This window comes from Etheostoma spectabile, chromosome 8 (assembly GCF_008692095.1).
Source record: "Etheostoma spectabile isolate EspeVRDwgs_2016 chromosome 8, UIUC_Espe_1.0, whole genome shotgun sequence".
Lineage (NCBI taxonomy): Eukaryota > Metazoa > Chordata > Actinopteri > Perciformes > Percidae > Etheostoma > Etheostoma spectabile.
Genome location: NC_045740.1, coordinates 12,245,224 through 12,270,524, shown reverse-complemented (window position 1 = coordinate 12,270,524; position 25,301 = coordinate 12,245,224). Strand labels below are relative to the sequence as shown.

Here is a 25,301-nt window from a genome sequence, read left to right as displayed (position 1 = left end):
TCTAAAGGTTCGTTCGAACCAAACCAAAAGCTAACGTTTAGGGAACGTTCCCTCCTGGTTATAACGCTAGAAAAGACGCAATCTCACGTCAATTGACGTGAGATTGCGTCTTTTCTGGCTCGGTAACGTTGCGAAATCAAACGGAAAAGTGCCCAAAATCACCAAACATTACAAAGTAACGTTTCCACTTCACTTACTGGCATATGTCTATGAAAAAAACCCATAATTATATCCCCTGATATTCCATAAAAGTTTGATCATTTATGTGGCTAATATTTCACACCTTTCACACAGATATTTGTTTAATTCGCAGGCTATTTAACCTCTATGGGGATGGGAAATTAATGAAAATCAACTTAGAAAATATTTTCAGTCATCCTCTTTTTTTTTTTTTCCCATGGATGAAATGTGCAACAAACACATAAGCACGGGAATGTTTCTGTGCATAGGTATACTTTTCAAGTTTTGGCCGTACGCCATCTTCTGGTATGAAAGCTGCGCAGTCTTTTATACATGAGCCCCTAGGGCACACTTCTAGTACCCAGCAAGTTCAGCCGGGGCCATCTCAACCTTCACACACTGATGAAACAATAGTCCACTGGAAAATGGGGAGGGAACAATTGCTGATTTAAAAAAAAAAAAGGGATTTTACCTAAATGGTTATAATTACCGGAGGTATGTTATCAAAATACTGCCACGTTATCGGTTTCATGTAAAGCAGGAAGATGAATATTTAGTACAAATTTGACAAGTCACATTTCACACAATAAGCTGCATACATTATTCTGAATGGCATTAGCTAGTTATTAACTGATAGTAATTATTAATTATTCTTAATTTGTAATTTCCGGTTTTTAGAAGCTGCACGTCCATGGCCTAAAAATGAACAATTTTGGTGACGTTACACCCTTTAATGGTTGAAAGTAACACTAGTACTATATTTTATGACTGTAAAATGTACTTGTACTGTCTTAGAGTATTACAATTTACCTACTTTACCCCCACTCCAGCTCCTTATCAGGCACCATACGTGACATGCATGTGTCAAATCAAGAAATACACCACCCAGACAACTTTTATTTATTAATCAACAGATTTTATTTACAGGACATAAAGGTATGCAGGTGGACTGTTTCATAGCATTCTGAGAGCAGGAAAACATCTCCTCCCCAGATTAATAGAAATAATGAATTTACAAACAGTGAATTGAATACCGACTTTTCAAAGACCAATCACGACAGTTGAGTCAAAGCCTTTAGTGACCTTATTGAGTTTAATCCCGTATCAACTCAGTATCTCCTCTCAAACAGATCAGTCCCTCAATACCCCACCCCACTCATATCTCCCACCGCTCCCGTCAAACAACTGACAGCAATGTAACCACTATATTGTGAAATAAATGCCATTGGAATAAGTGAACCACTGAGTCTTGTACAGTAGCATTAAACTGTCATGACATGTGGGGGGAAAAGCAAGGTAGTTAGTATGGCAATAGCAAGAAAGATTCACATATAAAAGACTGGATATATTAAAACATGTGCTAAAACTAAAGAAAGGTCCACAATGTCCACCCTGGCCTCCACTCTCTCCCATGTCATCCAGAAGCCTACAGTGAGCGAGTGGGTGAAAAAGCTAATGTGACAGGCTCAGTTTGTTTTCTCAGTCATATTATTTTGTATTGAAGGCAGCCAGGTATGACTTAAAGAAGAAGCAGGGCTATGATATACTATGCGTCCTGCTGGGCGAAACTCTGGTTGGTCGCCCTCCAAGTGAGTGTCTAAATACAGTGGGCTAGTAGTAGTTAGCTGCAGGTTTTTTTTTTAATAAACAAATCAGCAACACAAGAAAACAAAGTTAAAAGAAATGTAAAAAGTATACAATATTGACCGCATCTAGTCAGGCTCCATGGAACCCAAACTCACACACCCCCTCCCCCTTAAATCGTGCTGGTTAAAGCAGCAGTTGGCAAAAGCTTCCCAAAGTCAATGGCCAAAGAAAGCCAGGTGAGTAGATCTAAAACCTCTGTCCATGCATTTCAACAGTGAGTAAGGACAAGACGAGTCATTTCATTACTAGTGCGCATTTAAATCACCAATTGTCAGCAGTTGTTTTTTCCTTTACCATATATTCACGTTTATTTTATAATATATATATATATATATATATATGTTTATATATATTTAAGATGGTGTCCTTTAAATGTAAATGAAGTAGGAAGAGGTCTTGGCAGAGCATAGGGAATCACACTTGATTTCCCCTTGTTGAGCTGCTTTACACTTCATTTCTGCTTCCAGCATAAAGCCTGGTCCATGACCTGGCTGCAAAGTTAAACAAAACAACAACTGAATATAAACATGAGTTACATCAAATTATTTGCTAATATTTTTTTTAACAAAGCTTGCATTAAGACGAGTTTATCATTGTGAATCCCACACACCAAAATGCCAGCAATTCTAAATTAAATATTTTTTGCACTTCATGAAAATTCAACACAAATGAAGTTGCCTTGTTGCGGTTTGCAGATTAAATTAGGATTTATTATTGCTTGTACTGCAATAACCACAGACAACTCCTCATTTTATGCCACTGTAATAAACATAAATAATTCTAAAGATATATATATATATATATATATATATATATATATATATATATATATATAAAGTAGTATGATACCAAACCTTAAAAAGCAAAGTAAATCGTATTTAGCGTATTTTGGTTTTGTTCCTGTGTGTATTTAGGCTGGATATTCCTATAATTCAATTGACAATGAGGAAAGGGAGAACTAGGCCAGAGCTGGATGGAAAGTGTAATGAACCTTCTGTTGACCCTCTCACCTGTTTCTATGGCTTCAACTTCATTGGACTTCCACTTCTCTGCAACGTCATTTGCAAGGGGATCGTCAGGGTTGGGTGCACTTAGTAATGCCTGGATTGACAGCAGCACTGTGCGAATCTGCAGTGCTGGTGACCATTTATCTGACAAAATGAAGAACAGAGGAGCTCAATAAGACTAAAATTGAGACCAAGAAAAGCAAAGGAACAATGGAGTGTTTTAAGCTGCGGGGGCTATGAAGAGACAGTGCTGACATGCAGTAGTAGTGGCACAAAGCTCCAGTTAGGGGCCACAAGTAACATAAGAGGCCTTTGATCTTTTGAGCAAGACGAAATCTGCAAATCCCTCAATTCATTCACAGGCCAAACATTAGAGGACAGAATACAAACAGGCTTTCCTACAGTAACAAGCCTGACTCAACAGACCAAAAACAGAACAAGGGAAAAGACATTTTCTGTCGGTTGAAAACATGTCCTTTAAAGGTTAAGCACCATGTATATCCCACATAGCTGGCCAGGCATAAACTGTGACATTACAGATAATTGACTTACCTTTCAAAATGTCTAGACATATTCTCCCCAACTTGTCTACATTGGGATGATATATTTTGGTCATGAAGCGCACTTTCGGAGCAGCCATGGGATATTCCTCTGGTAAAAAGAGCTCGAGTTTAAATGTGCCCCCCTCAAAAGGTGAGTCCTGAGGTCCACAAATGAGCACATGAAAGTAGCGGGCGTTGCCTTCATCTGGCTCTGCCTCGATGCCTGGGACAGGCTCTGCAATCAAACGCTGAGTTTCCTGGTACAGAAAAAGAGAGAAAAAAAAAGAGAAAAACTTTATGCTGGTGCCACTTCATTTCAAGTCATTGCCACAAAGTGCTTTCACTTTGCACTGCAAAATGCACTGTCACTACCCTAATAAGGCTTTTCAGGCAGAGATGTGTGTGTTTAAGAAGGAATGCTTTTGAACTCTATATTTCTGTACGGATGCAACTTCTATTGTTCAGGTAGTGCAGGGGTACAAGGTGATAAAACTGGAAAATAATTTGATTTTTTAAAGGTGCAGCATAGAGCATATGTCCAACCCCACAAGCCAACCAAATAAAGCTGGGATTTATAGAGATCTAGGCTACACTTGAATCAAGCATTACAGTTTAACTAACTGGAAACTACACATCACTGAATCTAAACAATGCATGTCTTATTAAGTGTAACATCCTATTATAATGTTTATTTATAATTAGAAAAACTCGTTATCAATTCAACATTATTCATTCAAAAGATTTATAATAAGCCATTGCCCACACCTGAGAGCTGTCAAAAAGTTATGTCACTAGTAAATATTTTCACAAAAGAGATGTTAGGCAGGAGGTGGACTGTAGTCTGCTTAGCTTTTATCCTTTAACACAGAAGGGAGGGGGGCTCTGACTGCAGCGGCGGATCAATTCTGAAGACTCTCTGTGCACTGTGTAACTGTCTTTTAGAGGTGACACTGACTCAGCCACCGCACCACAGGAGACCATTACTTTCATACCCATCAGCCACTGCAGCAAGGCTTCTCCAAACTCATAGTAACAGCCAAGTGACCTACAGAAACACATTTTCACTGTTAAAGAAGAACATCTCTTGTGGTATGCACGAGGCAGCATAAGAGTGCCGCACCTGATAAGAGGTCTCCATAAAGAAAAGCTTGCTAGTATGCACATGCACGTCAGCAGTATAAAAGATAAAGTGCAGTGTTCTCAACTCTTCTTCACTGTACATTCACCATTCTCCAAAGTGTAGTGCTGATAATTATCCTGGTCTCTGAGGGCCTTTATTATCCCAATCTAAAAACCAAGTATGTCATTGTCCCTGTTTGAAATGCAGCCTTGTGCATTAGATGCATCGTTCATCACAACAACAAAACAATAAATAAATAACATAATTATGGATAAAAAAAAAAAAAAGCAGCATCAAATAATGTTTGCCAAATGCCGGCACTGTTGTGTTGGGCGTTCTTTTCCTGAATGCAACGGAGAGTGAGATTCCTGAAATGTTTCAGATAACCCATAGACAAAACCATGCAGTGAAAACACAGACGGGAGAGGGGCACCCGGTCCCAGTCACACGCTCTGAGGGCTCAAGGGCTCGGTCAGCTGAGTATTGTTCCCAGCCCTTCCACCTTTTCCCACCAGCACTAGTCCCCAGTCTGCTTACTAGGGGTGCAAGATATATGGACTCAATATAGTTATCGCAATATCACGTTGCGCAATATTATATGTTACAATATATCGAAAGTGTCGCAATAAGTATGCTATATTATGTTTATTTTGTAGAGCACAGCGTCCCGTCCCATGGCTATGTGGCTTAGTTATTTTTGATTTAGACCTTGCTTGAAACGCTATAGAAATCATGTTTCATTGGTCAGTTACCGTGCCACTTGCACGTCAGAACATGGGTCCACTAGGTGACAAACCCTTCGGAGCGTACCACGTGACGTGTGTCTGCATATTTCAACAGTGTAACAGTGTAAGTGAAGAAAAAGATAGAGAAAACGGAATGAATCGAAGGAGAAAGAAAAGTTGTGTCCTGTTCTCTTTAATTGTTTTATACTGTCCAACCAGTAAAACATGTTCTGTTCTGTAGACATGGTCATTTTTTAATTTATTCATGTTGTACCAGTCCAATGACAATCAGCTGAAATATACCTTGTGTTGTAAGAAAACTTGTTTAATTTGTTATGAATCTTTTTTATGCGTTTTTCCATAACTTTTGTAATTTCACGTTTAAAAATATTGAAATTAATACTGATATTGCAATATTCATAATAAATATCTATAATATAACATAACATTTTGTCATTATTTTGCAACCCTACTGCTTACTCACCCACCTGTGCAACCTTCTATTAGACTAGGGCTGAATAATTTTGAAAAAAATATTATATTGCGATTGTTTTGACAGATATTGCAATTATGATATGATTTGTGATATAAGAGGGTATGATCTATTTTACATAATTATTCTAATTTTTTTTGAAAACCGTTAAAATTAGTAGGCACATTGCGTGACTTTTGTCAGGATCTGTATCAAACAAAGATGTTTTTCTTAAGTCTGTAGAATATGAGAAAATGTGTAGGCCAAGACATCTCTGCAGCACAACAATATTTAATTTAAATGTTATTTTGGCACACATTTTACCACAGATAATTGCAGTAGGCCGTATTGCGATTTTGAGACCATTTTGATTCATTGTGCAGTCCTATCTTCGACACCAGTCCTGTTCCGATAATGCTCTCTCTATAAACACAGGCTAAGCACTATTCCTTTACCAATCATAAGATGTAATTTCAGTGAATATGGACAAAAGCAATGACTTATTTGTAAATACACAAACTTACAGCAAGGGCACTTCAAGGGTTCCCCAAAGAAAATAGGCCAAATGATTAATTATTTAATTCATATTAATGCATAATAAAAACATGCAGTGCAAACCTAACTGAACACTTCTGATCACATAAGATAAACACTGACAAGCGGTTTGTAATCTGAGCTCCTCTCTAAACCTTTGCGTCCACTAAAATGTCATACTATCGTAGAGGTAACATGCAACTACTTTTTTGTCCTCACTTGATAACACACATTTTCGCTGAATACAACTGCTGTCATTACATTAGCCAGTTACGGTACAGTAATTATGGGTTTGCATTTAGGAAGTGCCAGGAAATAGAAGGCAGTTGTCAAGCGACACTACTGTATGATATTGATTAAGGCTGCGGATGTAGCTAACTAATTAGCATCTTTAAATATATGCTGAGCAAACATCTTACTTGTGGTTAGATGGCGCACATCACTTTCTGATGCTGCCCAATTGAGTCAGTGAGAGGTCTGCAGTGGAAGTTATTTCTGATCACAGGCGCAAACTGTTCACAAATATCACTTTGTTATGTTAGCACATGTACGACTACGATTAGGTAACGTAGCTAGCTAGCTAACTACTAACGTTTAACTCCTAGTTGGTTAATGGCACACTTAAGAACTTCACTAGCTAGTTAGCTAACTTAGCTAAATGAAAAGGCGAAATTGTGTCAGAAGAAACGACTACAAGAGGCAAACATCCAATAATTGCTAAATTCATGTATGCTTAGCTAAATGAAAATTATAGCTACATACAGAGATCATCACGTTACCAGGCTAGCTTTAGCTTGTTCCTGTTTTTGTTTTTTTATTACCGTCCAAACACAAATTAAGCTAACAAACTAGTCAGCATAGTCAGCCAGCACAACACTTTGTGCAGTAGCAACTGGAGAACACTTGTCCTTGTAAAATATATTTAGAAAACCTCAGCCCGTCACACCGTACATTAATCTGCCATTTTCACCAAGGGTTGATGTATTTTTAACCCACCGTGTCTCGGTGTATCTGAAACGGAAGTTAATTTAGCAAACTAGCGCTAGCGAGCTGGCTGCTAACGTTAGCACACAGAACTGGTAACTGAGCAGAGCACTGGGACTTTAGACTGTTTAGGTACAAGTTTGGCCATGATAGAAAAGTGACATATGCTGCTGCTTAAAGTGCGAAATAATTACCTTAAGGATCCTACGGGGCAGTCCTGCCATCTTGTCTTAAATGCGGGGTTTCAGCTGTGCCTCCTCTCTGTCGTTGGCATTGACAGCAAACACACGTCTTCCGGGTTCTCTGCGTCATAGCAGCGGATGGACAGGAGCACTGGCACTCAAATCCAATTGAAAACGTTTCCTCGAGTTCTGTAAAACATGCTGAGAGTCCACAGACACTGCCTACACCACGATTGCAGAGCAGAATTCAGCCAATTTCCCCTCTTAATTTAAATTTAAGAAGACACAATCAATCAAACAAATGTATGAAAAAAACAAATAGGCCTAGGTTAGACAAAGATAATAAAGATATTTTGAGCAATGGAAAACCGAAAGCCAATCAAAAAACTAGAATAATATCACTTGGTGAGCAGAGAATTTTAGACTAATTCAAACCCTTCTGGGAGAAGACAGCACTACAGTAGAACTGGCAGGAAAATATGTTACTGCATGTCACAAAGCAAAACATATTTTTGCTTTGGCAACATGTTTATAGCATCATGTCATTACTGGCAATAAATAAATACAAATTGTGGCTATGTACCTATAGCTAACTTTATCAATGTAAAGGATAAACATATACCAACATGTACATTAGATTATGCTCAATAGCCCTGCAAATCCTTATGGTAAGCTCAAATTGAATATTCACTTTAACCATATTAACTAGAAATTAATTTAGTCTTTTAATAAACATATTTTTGTCACAAAGTCAGAGAAATATATTTTCAGAGAAAGTCGAAGAAAGTCCAAGAAATATATTTACCTAACCAACACATTTTTAAAGACTAATGTCCCTTTTGAATTGTCTGGATTTTGTGATATATTGGCTGAGAAATAATTATTATATTATTATAAATTTAATTCTGTGAAAAGTTTTTCAACTGATGTGGAAAATGCATTTGAAATGCTTTCTGTGGGATAAAGATTCAGCTATGCTGAAAACAGTTTTTATGAAAACAACAATTAATTCTTAAATCTTAATTTCAATAGAAAAGTGTTATCTAAAAAAAAGATATTTTTATTCTTTTCTTGTTTCGCCTTCATGGTTTAACACCAAATGAACCAAATAAAGCACAACATCAGACTGTGACCTGAAATTATGGCAAAACAACAATTTTCCACACAGATATTTAATCAATTGGAAAATGAGGGTATTTTTATTTTATTGAGTATTTTTACACTGTGATATTGCTAAAAAAAAAGAAATCTGCACCTAAGTGCAGTTTATTTATTACACCTGAGACACAGAACTCTAAAATTATCTTTACTACTGACATTGAAAGGCAGTGCATTATTTGGCAATTTCTTCCATGGAAGCAAGAGTTTCACTAAAGTTGAAAAGCCAAACTCTGTGTCCCACAGCTGCGCTATCTGTTTATGTCTTAGACAAAACAAAGCATGAATTAGACCTAACATTTCCCTGGGCCAATAAGGCTGTACGGTACAGCTGCATTTTCACTTTTTTTTGCACTGCAGGCTGAATTGGGGCTATAGATTGGAGGGGACTTGGAGCTCCTCCTCCTGACATGTCTGTATGGACAGATGCTTTGTCCCTTTGTGTGTCCGGCCTGTTACATTGGCATTGTCTTAGTTGTGTAGCAAACTAAGAGGAACTTTATTTGCAAAGCTGTCTAAGAAGACAAAGTTCAGCATGCATTTTCTGTCTCAACACAACCCAACAGGTGGGTTTGGTTACTTATTTTGAGTATGACATCTGTGTGTAGAAGAGGTTGATGTGTGCATCATATGTTATTCTACTGGTCTCCGGACACTTTTGTGTTAATTATCTGCTCTAGTTTGTCGTAGTCACGCTTCATTTGATATTATTGCTACACAAACAAGGATTCTATTCAATAACAATACATCATGTCATACTGTAGATTGTTGTGAAATGTCAAAATGTTATTTTTAAAAGTTGAAATCAACCTGTAGGTGAGACTCCTATAAAGCTATTATTTTGCCAGGTCACTCATTTCCTAACAGTGACCTTGGCTTTTCTACCACAGTTTAAGGCAAAATATCTATCATTAGGGTTTTCTAAAATGTGAATATAACAGGTGACATAGGTAACAGCCAGGTCTAAATTCTGAGCCTATTATTACTACTCATGTTTGTTACCTTACAGGTGCAAGGTTTCCACTCATTAAATCATAATCAGACCAATCTGATCTTCTGGGATTTTAAATTGATCTATTTCTGCACCTGTCTGCAAACCTTATAAAATATTAAAGTAATAGTAGTAGCCTTTTTGTGATTAAGATATATAATAATTTTATATCTGAATCTGTCATGCTCTTCAACGATGTAATGGTAAAACAGAAGGATTTCAGGAAGGTCAAAAATAGTTCCAAAAAAAGTCTTCAAAAAGCAAAATAATTTCATGAATTTACAATAATTTCTGATTTTCTGCAACTCATCCAAGCGATCTCTTTTAGCATTCTGCCCTGCCTCACCTCACCAATTCTCTAAACTTTTTTTAGCATTGTTCCACACACACAGGAACAGATGAACCAGCACCTAATCTAGTCCCTTCTCTCAGTGCACAGAGAGAACAGACAATATCAGCCACATTACAGGGGCTGCTACTCCCACGGACTGCCTGATTTGAGAGGGAAAATCTATCCCGACAGGGCTTAGCCCGACTTCCTTATCAACCCGGATTATTTTATGTGGAGGCAATTTGGGTTAAACTCAGTCTCATACGCAAAACTCAACCTAAAAGAAGTTTATTTTACTTTGATGTTGAAGCAATTCTTGTAAACCCCAATCACAGGATATGTGTTGTGAGCAGTATAACTAAACTGTGATTTAGAGGCCTGAAATATACATATATAGTATTTTAAGAAAAAGTCAGAGAGAACAATGTGTTTTCTGTGAAAATACTTTTAATTTGCATCCTTTTAAAGCAAAAGGCTCCACATTCCCAGAAATACTCCTATTATTAGGGCCTAGATGACAAGATCAATACCAGTCTCGTCTGGTCAACATGAAGCTACACCAGCAGCCAGTTAGCTTAGCTTAGCATTAATGGGGTACGGAAAAACAGCTAGCGTCCTCTGTCCAATAGTGATGGAATCGGCCCATCAAACACCGAGCAGAACCTTTTTGTTCCTACACTTTTGTTTTTTTACAGATTTAACAAACAAGACAACGTGTTAATTGGTGGGCTCTAGAGGTGGTGTCAGGAGGACAATTGGACAGAGGCTAGCTGTTTCCCTCTGTTTCCAGTCTTTGCCCTAAGCTAAACTATTGTCTGCTGGCTGTTGCTTTTCTATTTAATGGACAAACAAAAGTGATATCAATACTCTCATCTAACTCTCTGCCAAAAAGCCAATAAAAATGTATTCCAAAATGTTGAAATATTCCTTTAATCATTTGGTGATCCTCTTAGATTTGTTTTGTGAACCCTTTGGGATTCCTGACCACCACGTTCACTAGAAGACAGCAAAACCATCTCAAATATCTAACTCACTACACTTTCAGTGATGTATACTTGTCATCTGTAATGTAATTTCTTTGGTTCTCTTTATTTAGCTCATTGGAGCACACACTACTACCTGGCATGTGTATTTATCATGATTGCCTGCTCTGGACCAGCTTCTCCCCTTCATGCCCCTCCAGTGATAACAGGACTCCGCTCTGCTTTCTCTGCCACACGAACCAACAGCGTAGTGGGGGGCAAGCAGAAGGCAGTGAGCTTCGACAGGCTCATGGTCAACATTGGAGGGGACTTCAATCCAGACACAGGTCGATTCCGCTGCCGCATCCCTGGGGCTTACTACTTCTCTTTCTCCGTGGGGAAATTTCCAAAGAAGATGCTCTCTGTGATACTGGTGAAGAATGGAGAGGAGGTGCAGGCTATAGCGTATGATGACTACCGCAAGAAAGGGAGGAAAGTTCAAAGTCAAAGCATAATGATCACTTTGAAGGAAATGGACACAGTGTGGCTGCTTTTACAGCAGAGTCCCCAATATGCCTTGTACAGCAATGCTGGCCCTTACATCTCCTTCTCTGGTTACCTCATCTATGCTGACACCTCTCCAAACGGCTACATCAGCAACCACCTGTCCCCATCAGGGCTGTCCTACCCACAATGCCCCCCTCAGGCTGACCCCTTGGCAAGAGGTCTGATGTCAGAGCAGCCACGGTCTGCCTTCTCTGTGGCACGGACATCCACACTCATAGGTCAAAGTATCAGACAGCAGGACAAGCCACCTCTGACCTTTGATGTGGAATATGTCAACATCGGGGGGCATTTCAACAAAACCTCAGGCCTGTTCACCTGTCACTTCCCAGGAGCTTACTTCTTCGCCTTCACAGTGGGAAAACACCCTCGTAAGGCTGTTTCTGTGAAGCTTATGACCGGGAAGGGTGTGGTGCAGGCAATGGTGTTTGATGAGGACACTTCGAAGAGACGGGAGATGCAAAGTCAGAGCCTGCTGCTGTCTCTCCGCCGGGGCGACAGTGTGTGGCTGTACAGTCAGCAGGATGAGCGTTATGCTGTCTACAGCAACCAGGGGAGGTACACCACCTTTTCTGGCTTCCTGGTTTATCTTGAAGCAGAAACACTCCCACCTCCCACCACACAGGACAGAACTCAACTCTAAATGTCTTTACCCTTCATAACACAATCTATTGTTCATGTAGACAATCTTGTAGATTATTTTCTATGTGGATGAAGCAGGAAAAACAAATCTGTGGTCAGTATAGTGTAACTACATTTAGCCTACTGCTTTGTTTGCTTTTGTTTATTTTCTCTAGTGTGAATAATGTAACTCCAAGGGTAACAGTTGCTGCCAAATCTCCCCACAAGATGGTGCTATGATACAATTATGGACACTGACCAGCATGCAACGTGGTTATTTTTTGTCCTTAAAATGCAATTAGTTTAGCTGCAAGACATGGCAACAAGAAAAGTTCATGTAACAACTTGAAATAAGTGAAATAAGTAATACAACTGGGGGTTTGGTTTACAGATATATTTCCTTTTCAAATTGAAATGTACTAGATGTACTTTTCAAATGTATTTAGATGTTTTTAAAAGCTTTTTTTACATGTAAAAAATATGATTGCATGGCAACGAATATTATGTAAATGATGTATAGTTTATCAAAATCTACTTACTGTGAAAATTAGATTTAGAGATACATCATGGTCATGTGAGGGATAGTCATAACATGAAACTTTTTTAATGTAGATATATCTGTACTGTGTCTCTTATGATGTTAAATGGGCATTAGTTTTATATGTGCAGGAAACTAAATAAATGCATACACTTCAACAAATTCAAAAGGTCTTGTTTTTTCTAAGTCCAATGCTAATGATGCAGTCTGTTTCATTTACTGTCGGTAAATAATATTAATGCTGTTGGTGCTGAAATGCAAAGTTAGCTGCTGTAACATCTTTGTTACTTCCACTTATACACAGTTCTCAACATACAAAAACTCCCCATAGATATTACTTCCACTGTTACCACTCAGGTGGTGGTGAATTTGCTGCTTCAGCAACTAGTAAAGCTTTTCCTACAGAGTCATGCCTACTTAGACTACATTATTATTAGCAGTATACTAAAAATGAAAATAGATAAAAAGAAAGAAAGAGCTTTACAAAAAGGAAAATGGAGAAACCATTCAAAAGTCAAACCAATTTACAACCCTAATTATACAAATTAAAAACTGTCAACAGCAGTGTTAAAAATGTTTTATTGATAGAAAATTGGCCGAACGTACAAAAACACAGCTATGGTCCTGTAATTGATTTGCATTTGTTCTGATACCCACTAAATTGAAATATTGGCAGAGGGTTTAATATCAACATAACATAAAAAATGGAATAAGAAGACATTATGTTAGTTAGTTGTTGCAGTTTATAAAAAGTGGAAGTTGAACACCACATTTTATCAGGGAAACACTTAGATATTAATATTTCTACAGTGTTCAGGGGTAATTTGAACATATTTCAGTTTAGTCAGAAAGATTAAAGAGAAACAATAATCATTATTTGTTTTAAGTACCAAATGTCTGTATGTTTACTCATACATTGTAATATAACAGTTATGAACATATTCTGAAGAATGTTCCAACCTAAACCGTTTTTATGTTACTCTTATTAATTGAAAACATACAACTTTTGTGTATTTACAGCAAGTAGCCTTTGTAGCAAGTACTATGAGTTTCACAAATAAAAAATAAATGTAGCCATTTTTATGCTAAATGTAATCTAAACTTTACACTTCTTATTAGCACCTTTGCTTTGAATATGTTTCAGTGTTTGTACTTGTCGGGCTAATTGCATTGGGACTTCAAGATGTTTATCCTGAGGTATACAGTAAGAAGAAGTGTGCCAAATCCCATCCCTTGAAGACTTTCCTCTTTGCACTGTCATAATTTCCAAAATGAGATTCGTCTGAGTTGGCTGAATCACACAGTAGATAGACATGCAACCCATGAGCAGAATAAACACAAACAATTCAGCCATTCACTGACACATTCACTGATGTATGATTAATGCCATCAACAGGTCACATTACATCCTCACATCATCCAACATAAATATGCACTGTAGACCATGCCTTTGTCTTGCAAGTTGAAATGTTCATGTTATCATCCTTAGGTCACCGCTTTCTTTGCTACTCCTGGTGGGTCACTGCACATCCCAGATCTCACAGAGCAGCGGTGTAAATTTTTGGTCGTTCATTCTCCAGGACGTTAGCATCTCTGCGTGGTAGTGGTTGAGTGTTCTCAGCTCCGTCAGACGGCCCAGGAGACGAGCGAAGTACTGTGGGTCCTGTGGGTGTTGCAGGACACACAGCTTCCTCAGCACGTCCAGCATGGTCTCCTGAAGTCTCTCCACAGCCTGATAATCCTTCACATAAGGCCGATCTGGAGAGGATGATACATTAGCCTTTTAGAATATCAAAACATTGTAGTCCACGTGTGTTTAAAAAAAATCATTGAAAGCTGTTGATGCTGGCTCACCTGGTGTCAGAATGGTTACGGCGGTTAGAAGAGCCTGTTCCTCCTGCCCTATTTGGAGTTCATCGATGCTTTTGTAAAAGTTGAACATGGGAGTCATGAATTCCTCTGACATACCTGCAGAAAAGGATGCATTCAATTAATCAATTATCGTTGCTTTAGCACATAAACAGTAGTACATTTACAACGCCTTAATCTGGATCAAAGTTAAATTGTTACACTCACAACAAAACAGTAGTCTTACATTTTAAAGCTAAAGTGTGAAGTTTGTCTCCCTCATGAGGAAATTTGAGTAATGACAACAACACTGTTGTTGCATCCATATGGCACAAGCCTTCCAAGATCGCAAACCACCCCCACCCCTCCTCCACGTAGTTGCTTGTAACCAAGGAGGAAAAAGGGGGATTAAAAGACATAATGGATGCTTCAGAAGAGGTAATTACAGTATCTTCAGTCAAGCTTCTGTGTGCAAAAGTTGCCGGACGACACAATTTTGTAAACATAGCCATGCTGAGAAAACAGACTTTTGTGGAGCTGATAGGCTTAATTAGCTTTGTAACAACTCATTTTGCAATAGCTTGAATGTAACGGATGTCCATTATCATAAAAAAGTTATATATAAAGTTAGAATATTTTGAAATGTAACATTTTTAAATCTGCTGTGGCAATCTATTTATATTAACTGGGAATATTTCACCAAATGTTTAAACTTGAACATTGTAAACTGGCTTTATCTGATGCTTAACTTTCAAAATAAGAGCTGATCTGTATCTGTAGGCAGATGATGTTAGTTTGTACAGTGCCCATGGGATAAACTGTGACGTGTCAAAGCGGGTGCAGGACAAAGAACAATCAACACAGTCAAAACAACGCACAAGAAGGAGTATGGTTGTTTTATCTGATACAATGCATGTACAGAACATGCAGAAGGAAGAGCAGTAAAAGAGTAGAAAGAACTTGTGTTACATAACAATCTGCACTTTGATCCAAGACATTCAACAGTTCTCCCTAATCAGCATTATTGTTCATCTATTTGATCAACAGGAAAATAAACCCGATCTTACACAGAAGGAGAGCAGCATTTCCAGTTCTCCACATATTGCAAATATTCTGGAGTTCTTTTATTTCTGCAAACAGGGTACATGTATGACCCAGTTTTTGACCATGTTTGGACACTTATCTTTCAAACAGAACTGGAGAAAGATTAGGGGGAGAAAGTTAAGAAAGAAGTTAAGGAGAATGATAAAAAGGGTGAAGAAAAAGAGAACATGGCAAAATATCTTTGCCTACGTTTATGAATATGTTGTCCCAAATATTAATAACCTGACTGGTAAGCTGAGGATGGATCAGTGTAATATTGTACATTATTCCGCAAGAAGATTGCAACTGAAATTAATTGCATTGTGTTTTAATTCATCTCTGATTATATATTTCTTGGTCATAAATTTGTGCAAATTAAATAGTTGCAATGCAGTAGAATCCGTCGTCATTCATCTCTCAACAGGGGAACAATTTTGGGGAGCCCTTAAGCATATAACAAATATAAACTTATCTCAGTGTTCAGTAATAAACAAGGATGATTATTACAAACTGCTCTCTATAGAATTTCAAATGTTTGCATTCATTTTGCTGTTGCAAATTTTACACTGGCAACATTTCATCCTTTTGATGCTTTGCAAACAAGCAGAGGGTGTCTGTCATCATCAAGCATTCAAAAATGCCAGTGGGGCTCAGAGGGAGAGAATTGGACAATAGCACCCTTGATGTTTTGATAAGGAACAATGGTCTCTTCAGACAGCTTTCCCTTATTCGCCCAGACTGGCCTTTAGTGTGAATGTCTCTTATCCCCACTATTCACACCAGAGCTGCACTGAGGGACCCAGTGACTCACACACACACACGCATATTCCTGCCATCACTGTCTGTCTAACTGTCCAACCTGGTTGACATATTGACACCTCCCATACATGATTTCTTAAAACCCCCAAGCAGTAAACTATTTGATATGGGAGTTATGTGTAAATAGAGAGGTTGCTAAAAATAAACGAATATCTTGGTGGTTTAATAAATGAAACCCAATGCTACTGAAGAGCTGGATTTGCTTCAAATGCTCTTCTTCTACCTGTCAGCATGCCCACACACATGCCCAAACTGAGTGAAACTATACCCAGTGAGGGTGTGTGTGCATGTGTAACCTACACCTAGCCAGAGATCAACAGGTCAACACACATCTCCTGGCTGCATCACAGAGATCGGGTGGATCAATTATTAAAGCAGGCTCAGACTAGAAACTACAAATGTCATGATGCTGCATGTATAGCCTGCTGGTAGAGCAAAAGCACCAAAGACACATGAAGGTAACAAATTAGGAGCAAATCTATTGTAATTCCACACTTATTTTACAATTATACAATTATTTGGATTATTTAGCATGATGCAAGTTTAGAAGTGTGAGTCAGTTCCTTTTTCACGGATCACTTCAGTTGACTCACCACTATTGCGTACCCTCTCCTTTAAAACTTCTGTGTGTCCATTGGGCATCCTTTTGCTGAGAACCTGAGCTGAGCGCAGAAACATGGCCTCCACAGCCGAACCCTTCAGCAGAGCGATCTGATCCTCACGATCCAGAGAAAGAAAGCCTGCCAGATGTATCAGACCACCCATTACAAACGGCATTATGTTATCATCCATTGTCTTAGTATAATAAAAGTCTGTATTCTGTAAGACACTAGGAAACAATACCTGGAATATTTTTTGTAAACTCCACCAGAACTTGAACTTGATTTGTTGCCATTTCTGTCAATAGGAGGAAGTTTTCCTCTGCGCTGTACTGTTCTTGGAGCTGTAGGAGAAACAACATGAGTGATTTAAAAGATCAGATCAACAGAAAGAAGACTGATCAAGCTACCACACCAGTGGTTGGTTACATCAACTCCGTTTAGTAGCTACAGCGGCATCAGAGGTCCAAATGGTCCAAGTGAAGCGTCTTTCTGTACTTGCTTTGAGCTGCACTCTCTGTTCCAAGTTTTTAGGAACTCATCTATTAGATCTTTCGTCCGTTCATTGAACCTTTCATTTATCTTTGAAAGATCCTCAAAAGATCAATGTTCATCATTAAAATAGTGTGGGAAAAAGCAAAGTTTGAAGTGAGATTGAGGATGATATACCAGCTTTTTGGTCACGTCTTGAGGAATTTGATGTTTGTTGTAAGCGTCTACGATGGATTTCACGAGCGCCTGCTGCTCTTTGGTGATTTTGACTTTTTCCTGAACAGAAAAAAGTCACAGTCTATATGACTCAGTGAATTTGGAGAAAAAATGAATATTCCCAAGACGCGACAGAGGTTGTGATTACCTTCGACAGTTTGGTGGTTGAGGTGACCTGTTTGTTGTCTGTGTTGTCCGCCCCCTCTGTCTCATCTCCAGTTGACTGTCCCGGAGAGGCCTTCGTGTTCTTCCGCAGCCTTTTAGACTTGCACTGGATCTCTGTCAGCAGGCCTGCCAGTGATGATGAAGGCTTCACTATGTGTGTTAAATACCTCACAGCTCTTTAGTCAACAGCATTTGTAAATGTTCTTTTTCATTTATCACAAGCCCGTATTCACATTAGTGCCAAGATTGTAAAGTGGAGTGAGAATCTTAACGGCAATACTTTAACATCATAGAGTATATTATATTATAGTATATAGTATATATATTAGTGTATATTATTATAGTATATTCAGTGTAACGTAATCCATACGTGTCATTGATCTATGAGTAACAGTTTACATTTAAATCCTCGATTTATTGTCTTGTTTCATTCAATTCAAATTCAAGTACTGTATCTGTTTTTATAATCTTACTATGTGTTTTTTAACAGTAACTTTGTTTTACTTTTACTGTAGCACTGGCCATATTTTCCATTAATTGAAAACATATTTTTACTTCACCATCCTTTATTATGATAACTTGTTCTAATGCTAATGCATGAATGCAAAACACACTTAGTCCTTTACATTTCTATCAGAGTTCAATCAAAAAAGAACTTCAAGACTTGAGGGGAAAGCCAGGAAAGCAAAACCAATCTATCCAGTGAATTAGCATCCGTCTTTTCACACCATGACCGAAAAAATGTCTAATTTGTTGAGCTCTTATTTCTCCAGTGGGTAGAGTCATGAATGCCTGCCACCCTGCAATATTCATCACAACTTGCCTGAACTATTTATGAGCAACAGGAGTCCAGTCCATCATCCTGCTCTTTTAAACTGGCAGCTCTTAATAGACCCAACAACTAATCATCCTCCAAAGATTCCAAAAGTACCAGTTCACATTTACTAGTTCTGTTCTTCACATTAAGGTATGCTCAGCTAGTTAAAAATACAGAAGACATTCCCAAATAGAAATGTTTTAAGAAAACAACACTTCATAGCCAATTTCTTTAAATGACTGCATCCACTTTGAAGGTGCTAATTTCTCCAAATGGATCTCAAGGTGTCTTAACTGCTTCTATTCCTGTAACAGTAACAATAGCTGCACGTTTCTTTTGTGTGATATAAGCCCTGTCAGAACGGATAATGGGGGCTCACCACAACAGCCTTTGACAGCCTCTTTTGACTCTACTGATTAGACATTAATGTGTGTGTGTGTGTGTGTGTGTGTGTGTGTGTGTGTGTGTGTGTGTGTGTGTGTGTGTGTGTGCGCGTGTGTGTGTGTGTGTGTGTTGTGTCTGTGTGTGTGTGGGCGATGCAAATCAGCTTGAATTGAAGCATCATGGTAAGCAGAAATGTGTCTACAAATCATTCATTTCCCATCACATTGATTAATTACTGCCTGTTGGGCCATCCTGGACCAGGAACAAGAGTCTCTCAACTATCAATGATACTCACATTCGGCCAGCATGCCCATCTCTTTGCACTTTCTTAGCCGACACTCCTGGCATTTCCGGCGCATGTACATGTCCATCTCACAGTTTCCGCCAGTCTTGCATTTGTACACAGCGTTCTTGGTTATGCTGCGTCTGAAAAAACCTGAACATGGTCGACGAAAAGAGGTATTATCATGGGCCACGTGCAGAAGATGTTGATACAAAGCCAAGACATTTTGTACATTAGTATTTTCTGATGGGCCACACTATAATATGGTGGTGGTGAGTACATTCACTTAAAGCAACATTGTGTAACTATTTGGGGGGGGTCATGCCAGAACCGAAGATGGGGCAATAAAATAAGGTTTAGCAGCCTCTATGGACATCATGGCAGTGACAAAGAGACCAAAGAGGTTGTTGATGGAGGAAGCTAAGAAAAGAAAAGGAGAGAGTCACTCAGCAAGAGGCCGCTGGACAATAATCTCAGACTGGCTTTAAGTCGTTGGCAGGAGCTTCACAAAATAAAAGGCTGCAAGGCAGATGCAGAACTGGCCATCTTGCTCATGGACTATTAAGTAATATTAGCTGGCTTGCTATGTCTTGTGTTGTTGCAAACTTCATGTTGGCTGAATTAGCAAAGGTGTCGACTCACTAGACAGACACAGAGCAAGATTATTATTCATCTGGAGTCTTGTTTCTGTAAAATTTTCTGTAAAGTAAAAATAATAAAACTACACTGTAAAAAAATCAGTTACAAGTAAAAGTCCCGCAGTAAAAATGTTACTTAAGTGAAAGTATGTAAGTATCATCAGGAAAATGTACTTTAAGTATTAAAAGTAAAAGTATTCAATGCAGAAAAATCCTCATATTTTAGAAACTGGAACCAATCAAAACAGTTCTTTCAATCACGTGTTTAATGGGTTATTCTTTTAGCTGTACTTGTTGACCTATAAATTGTTGGGTAGTTTAATTCATAATTAAACCTTGTATTTTCATAAAGTAGATGTGTTTTGTGTGCAAAAATCTTAATTTGGAAAGTATTTAGTAAGTAAAGCTGTCAGATTTATGAAGTGGAGTTAAAAGTATGTAGCAACAAGCCAACAAGCAGCGGAGTCAGGTGATAATTCTGTTGAGTGATACCATCCACATACATATAATTAGGGTGCGATTTTTGAAAAAAGCAGAGAGGGGGATGTTTTTTGATCATGTACAACAAAACAAAAAATGCAAGAATTTAAACCTCCTTGCAATACCATGGATATAGTGCCACTTGGCCAGGCATGCCAAACACTTAAATATGCACTTCAGAATTCAAATGGAAAATACAACGCTTTCAAGCTGGAGCGCGTTGTTCACTTTGCGGCGAAAAAATCCTTTCACCCAAGAAACGCTTGTACATTCCTCAGGAATGTCTTAATCCAAACTAAGATCTTATTCTTAAATGTAGTTGTTTTGTGGCCTAAACTTAACTGTGATCGCTACATGACGCTAACCTTTTTCTGGCTAAACTCCACTACCATGGCCCCTGAAAGGTCCGTTATCTTGGTTATCTGGCGGCGTCTGTAGCTGGCTCACAGTCACCTATTGATGGCTAAAGAACTGCCGCTGGTAGTCCCAAAGCTCTGTAGCGGCTAAAAACAACCACTTGCTGCTCAGATTGTATCATTCTGTTGCACTAAAGACTGTTCACGTTACAGCACTTTACTTACTTTACTTAGTTTAAAATACTTATATTATGGTCTAAATAATGGTCTGTTGGTGAAGTAGCCCTGATCACTTTTAGGGGGGATATATTTTGTCCCCCGGGGTTAAAAATAATTCAGCAGAGGCAGGATATGTAGACTAGAAAGGGGGAAATCCCACGCATACCCCCCTGTACACGAACGTTTAATAGATAATCCTTCTGCACTTAACTTGAGCACACTTATTAGTTCAGAACGTTTCGGGAGTTGTTTTTCTCATTGTGGTATTTCTACTCTTACATAAGTACATAAGCTGATCTTCCTTTGTCATTTGACAGTATGTATTTCATGCAGCTTTCCCCTTATTAAACTAGATAAGGATTGATGTTAAGATGATATAAATGAAATGTGTAGGTTACACAGTGTTAATAATGTCAATGAGAGAATCCTGTGAACCCAGCTGTAATGTCCCAGACAGGAAGAGCAGCAGGGCAAAAACACCACACACACACACACACACACACACACACACACACACACACACACATGCACACGTGCAGAATAACTTTGGAACAGTTATTAGACATTCTGACATAGAACATTTAGCAGAATGACATGCATTAGCGTAACTGAGCTCAGGTTGCTTCTGCTTTGTACAGCAGAAAGCTGAGAGGGAACCCAATCTGGCAGCAGTACCGGGTAGACCTGCGTCTATTCTCAGTCAAACGGCAAGACAGGACAGCTGCCGCACTCCTGGCATTGTCCAACCTCACAGTGTGGAATTACACTCATATCCATTCACTCGGTGGTTTGGCAGGAATCTCAGCAACTTCACATTGTCATAAAAACACAGCTAAAGGCCACAACTCCGCTGTAACCAAGTGGATCATATTTACATGGAGAAGGGTTGTAAAATTACTGTAATACTTTCTTCTGTCCTTTGTTCTCTTTAAATCGGTCTCCATTTTCTTCAGCTTGAGAAGTCATAGTCAGACCTGAACTTGATGTACTGTAAGATTGCATGGATTTACTGCCTGTCCCTGGCATGTAATTAAATGTTATCAACAGTAGTATGCTACAGTGTACAGCAGTAGTAGTAATTGTTGTAAAGTATGATTAAACAACCCTTAATCAGTTTTTATCAACAGCACACAAACCAGGAACAAGGAAATGCGATGCAGCACAGAAGCTTATTCCTGAAAAAGAACTGTCACGGTATGACCGAAACTTTTATATTAATTACAAATGACAAATGCTCATGTGTTAATTACTCTTCAGCAGCTGCTGTTTGGCCTTTAGATATTAACACTCCTGTCAAAGTCAACAGCTAAAGACATAATGTTATTTTGTGGGGCAAATGTCACTCTGACATACTGTACGTCTGTAGAATGACATTTCTACTTTGCTGTTTGAATCTATAACAAGGCCCCAGACCGCCAATGACATTGACTCTTAATACGGCATCCTCTTCCACTATTTACCTGGAAATTTCAATTTCCCTGCGGGGGTCATCCCAAAAGGATTATAAAAGAGAAGTCTAAGTCTAAGTCTATACCTGTCTTCTGCACATTCTACATATCCTGAACCTTTGCACATCCCTTCACATTTTTTTGCAAATCCATACAGTCTCTTTTTTCTTAATGTTAAATAGTTATTTATGTATTTGTTATTTTTTTCTGTATTTATTTGTTTTATATTCATGTTTAATATGTTTATGAATGCACCAACAACCAAGGCAAGTTCCTCATAAGTGCTAATTACCTGGAAATGAATTCCTTCTGATTCTGAATACTGACTCTTCTGACTCTTTGTCTGTGCCTGTACATTAAACCGTATAAACACAGACATTCACATGTGCATTTTGAAAGCAAATGCAAACAAATCTGCCAGAACAGAGCGGAGGATAAAAATCACATATAACTGTTTTGCATTTAAACTCCAGCACATTTGTGTCACTACAGCGCCGCTTTCCTCACCTTTACATCCCTCACAGGTAAGAGCGTTGTAGTGGTATCCAGAGGCCTTGTCTCCACACACCACACACAGTTCCTCCCCTTTGACCCTTCCAGCTTGCGACATGTGCCTGGTCCTCTTGCACACAGCAGGCACCACAGCAGACACATCCTCCATCTCAGCATCAAAGCTGACCTCCAGCGGTCCTTTCCTCAGTTCATATATCCCCGTGTGTGAATACCATTCATCTCCATTGTACTGTGGGTAGTAGTTCTGACTGGAGTAGTATGGTGTGGAAGACATGGTCGGCTCTATGCATGGGTATTGCATGCTGGGATAGCTGGTGAAGGGTAAGATGTCGGGATCCTGCAGGAGAGGACTTCCTTGATCTGCCAGAATATCTAAGAGAGAGGAAGAAGAAGGATTATAAAACTGCTTAAAACAGACCACTTTCTCCCTTTTTGTTGGTTTTGATTTTAGCTGGATATTGTGGCCTTCTTTAGTGAATGGTGATAGGTTAGTTGTCTCATTGCATAACTATAAGGGCAATCAGAGAGCGCATACCTCTACCAAGGCCATGCTTCTCACAAATGTTAGCACAAGAAAAAAATGATTTGTGTATCCTTCCCGCTATTCGGATCCGCTCTACAATTAGATGGGTTCTCCTTATCCCATGCTACACCCTTCCACTAAGTTTCATGAAAATCAAGCTAGTAGGTTTTCCCTAATGCTGCTGACAAACAAACCGGCAAACCTAGTCGGAAACATAACCTCCTTGGCAGAACTAAATGTGGAACCAAATAATGTCAGCTGAAGTTATCTCCATGTCAGCTGTGTGTGAAAACTCATTCTGCTGGAAAATGATTTTAAGATGTGGTTAAAAGCATTGAAAAAAGCTTGTGAAAGGAACTTGAATCAAGCAGATTGTCTGCTTTCTGTTTCATGTTAAATCTTGTGCTTGGTGAGCCGAAGACAAATTTCCAACCTAGTGGAAAATAAAGACACATTCTATTCTATTAAACAACCCATTTCAAAATATTAATAATAACTTTCACACCTAGTCAAGTGGATATTACCTAGCCTCATATAACTTGGATTAAGCTCATCTGAAAGCAGTTAAATACCAATACCAAAGGCTCGAAATCACCTGTTTGTCACAGCGGGATCACAGTCTGTGCAACATTAACTTTTTATCGTGAAAACCACAAGAGAGTTTTATTTCAAGTGCATCCCTGCAGAAGCTTGTTATATAGAAACTGGCTCAGCAGTAGTAGGTAACCCTCTCAACACATATTACAAACCTGTAAATGATTAACAACCTGCTTGCACAGAGCACACTGTGCCTTTTAAGAATGACATGTAACCACTCCAACCAAGATGGCACGTTTAAAATGGATACAAGAATAGTAAGCGACAGAGCAGGCACACATATACTGAGAGGTTTATGCCTCGAAGCAGAAGTCCAGGGTTCGAATCCGACCTGGGACGATTTCCTGCATGGCTTCCCCCTCTCTCTCCTCTTTCTCACCTAGCTGTCCTATCAAATTAAGGTGAAAAAGACCAAAAAATAATCTTTAAAAGAGTAGTTAGCATGATTACAGAGTTGTTTCATCATTACTGATTTCCAGAAGTGTGACATTTCACAACATGAAATTTCCTTTGAAAACAGCAGCAGGGGGATGGTTTCAAAGACCATCTGTAGTTTATAAGAATCCTTCAAATCAATTCTGTCATTTCCTGACACACTCAACGCTAATGCAACACCTGTAAAGTATATGTAACACTGACCTCTTGAAGACTTGGTCTGGACCATGGCCATCTCTGTGCAACCAAACACACAAACTATTCAGAGACTTTAGTCTCTGATCCCAACAGTCCTGCTGTGTTTTGTAGAACAGTCCTTCCTTCGCATCTAACTAACAAATCATCTTCCATTTATTTCTTTTGATGGGAAAGACGTGAGAACGGCAGATCAAGTACTGAACTCCTTGGCGCTTACTTGAGAAATCCCAAGAAGAGCAAAGGTTGCCCCTGCTACTCATTAACCACACAGTCACATTTCTTGACATTGTTCCAAGTAGTTGGCTATGGTGTGTGTAGTCATTTCCAGATTTGGGCAATACCAGCTGACTGCTACTGTATGGTGAGATTTTAAGCCGCCAGACTATGGATGTGAACTGTTTCAAGATTATCATGTGCATGTACATTTTTTTTGCAGGTGCAGGGTATTTATTTTCCACCTACATGTTTGTATTTTCTTTCAAATCTAAGATCAGATTGTTTTTTGAAACATCTAGATTTGTAACAGACAAACATTTTTTTAAGATGCCTTATCAGATAAACTCTGTACTGTTCCCCTCCATCGTTCGACCAACCGTCATGTTCATAATGTGTTTAGATGAATTGATGATT

The 25,301-nt window shown here is 38.7% G+C and overlaps 3 protein-coding genes across 7 annotated transcripts in view; 1 reads left to right on the top strand and 2 right to left on the bottom strand.

The window, feature by feature from the left end:
- Positions 1-25,301, bottom strand: part of nr1h4 (nuclear receptor subfamily 1, group H, member 4) — a 28,750-nt gene that overhangs the window by 880 nt on the left and 2,569 nt on the right. Inside the window, exons 1-10 of one of the 5 annotated variants that reach the window (XM_032522849.1) lie at positions 24,678-24,986; positions 22,913-23,290; positions 19,277-19,417; positions 17,764-17,930; positions 17,577-17,675; positions 17,152-17,251; positions 16,902-17,048; positions 14,413-14,526; positions 13,879-14,316; positions 12,875-12,879 (exon numbers count right to left, since the gene is read on the bottom strand). In XM_032522849.1, coding sequence (XP_032378740.1) covers positions 14,078-14,316; positions 14,413-14,526; positions 16,902-17,048; positions 17,152-17,251; positions 17,577-17,675; positions 17,764-17,930; positions 19,277-19,417; positions 22,913-23,290; positions 24,678-24,708 — 1,416 coding nt within the window. In that variant the 5' untranslated portion in view covers positions 24,709-24,986 and the 3' untranslated portion in view covers positions 12,875-12,879; positions 13,879-14,077. Of the gene's footprint in view, positions 1-12,874; positions 12,880-13,286; positions 14,317-14,412; positions 14,527-16,901; positions 17,049-17,151; positions 17,252-17,576; positions 17,676-17,763; positions 17,931-19,276; positions 19,418-22,912; positions 23,291-24,677; positions 24,987-25,301 lie in introns of those variants that run through there. The other 4 variants (XM_032522850.1, XM_032522846.1, XM_032522848.1 and 1 more) reach the window with 4 other exon arrangements.
- ube2na (ubiquitin-conjugating enzyme E2Na) lies at positions 1,075-7,547 on the bottom strand. Its single transcript, XM_032522854.1, has 4 exons — positions 7,406-7,547; positions 3,387-3,633; positions 2,838-2,978; positions 1,075-2,318 (listed from the first exon to the last, which is right to left on the bottom strand). Exons 1-4 carry the CDS (start codon positions 7,433-7,435, stop codon positions 2,272-2,274), a joined length of 465 nt encoding a protein of 154 aa, XP_032378745.1. The 5' UTR covers positions 7,436-7,547; the 3' UTR covers positions 1,075-2,271.
- On the top strand, positions 8,969-12,727 carry c1qtnf13 (C1q and TNF related 13). The gene is made up of 2 exons (XM_032522853.1): positions 8,969-9,117; positions 10,970-12,727. Exons 1-2 carry the CDS (start codon positions 9,087-9,089, stop codon positions 12,040-12,042), a joined length of 1,104 nt encoding a protein of 367 aa, XP_032378744.1. The 5' UTR covers positions 8,969-9,086; the 3' UTR covers positions 12,043-12,727.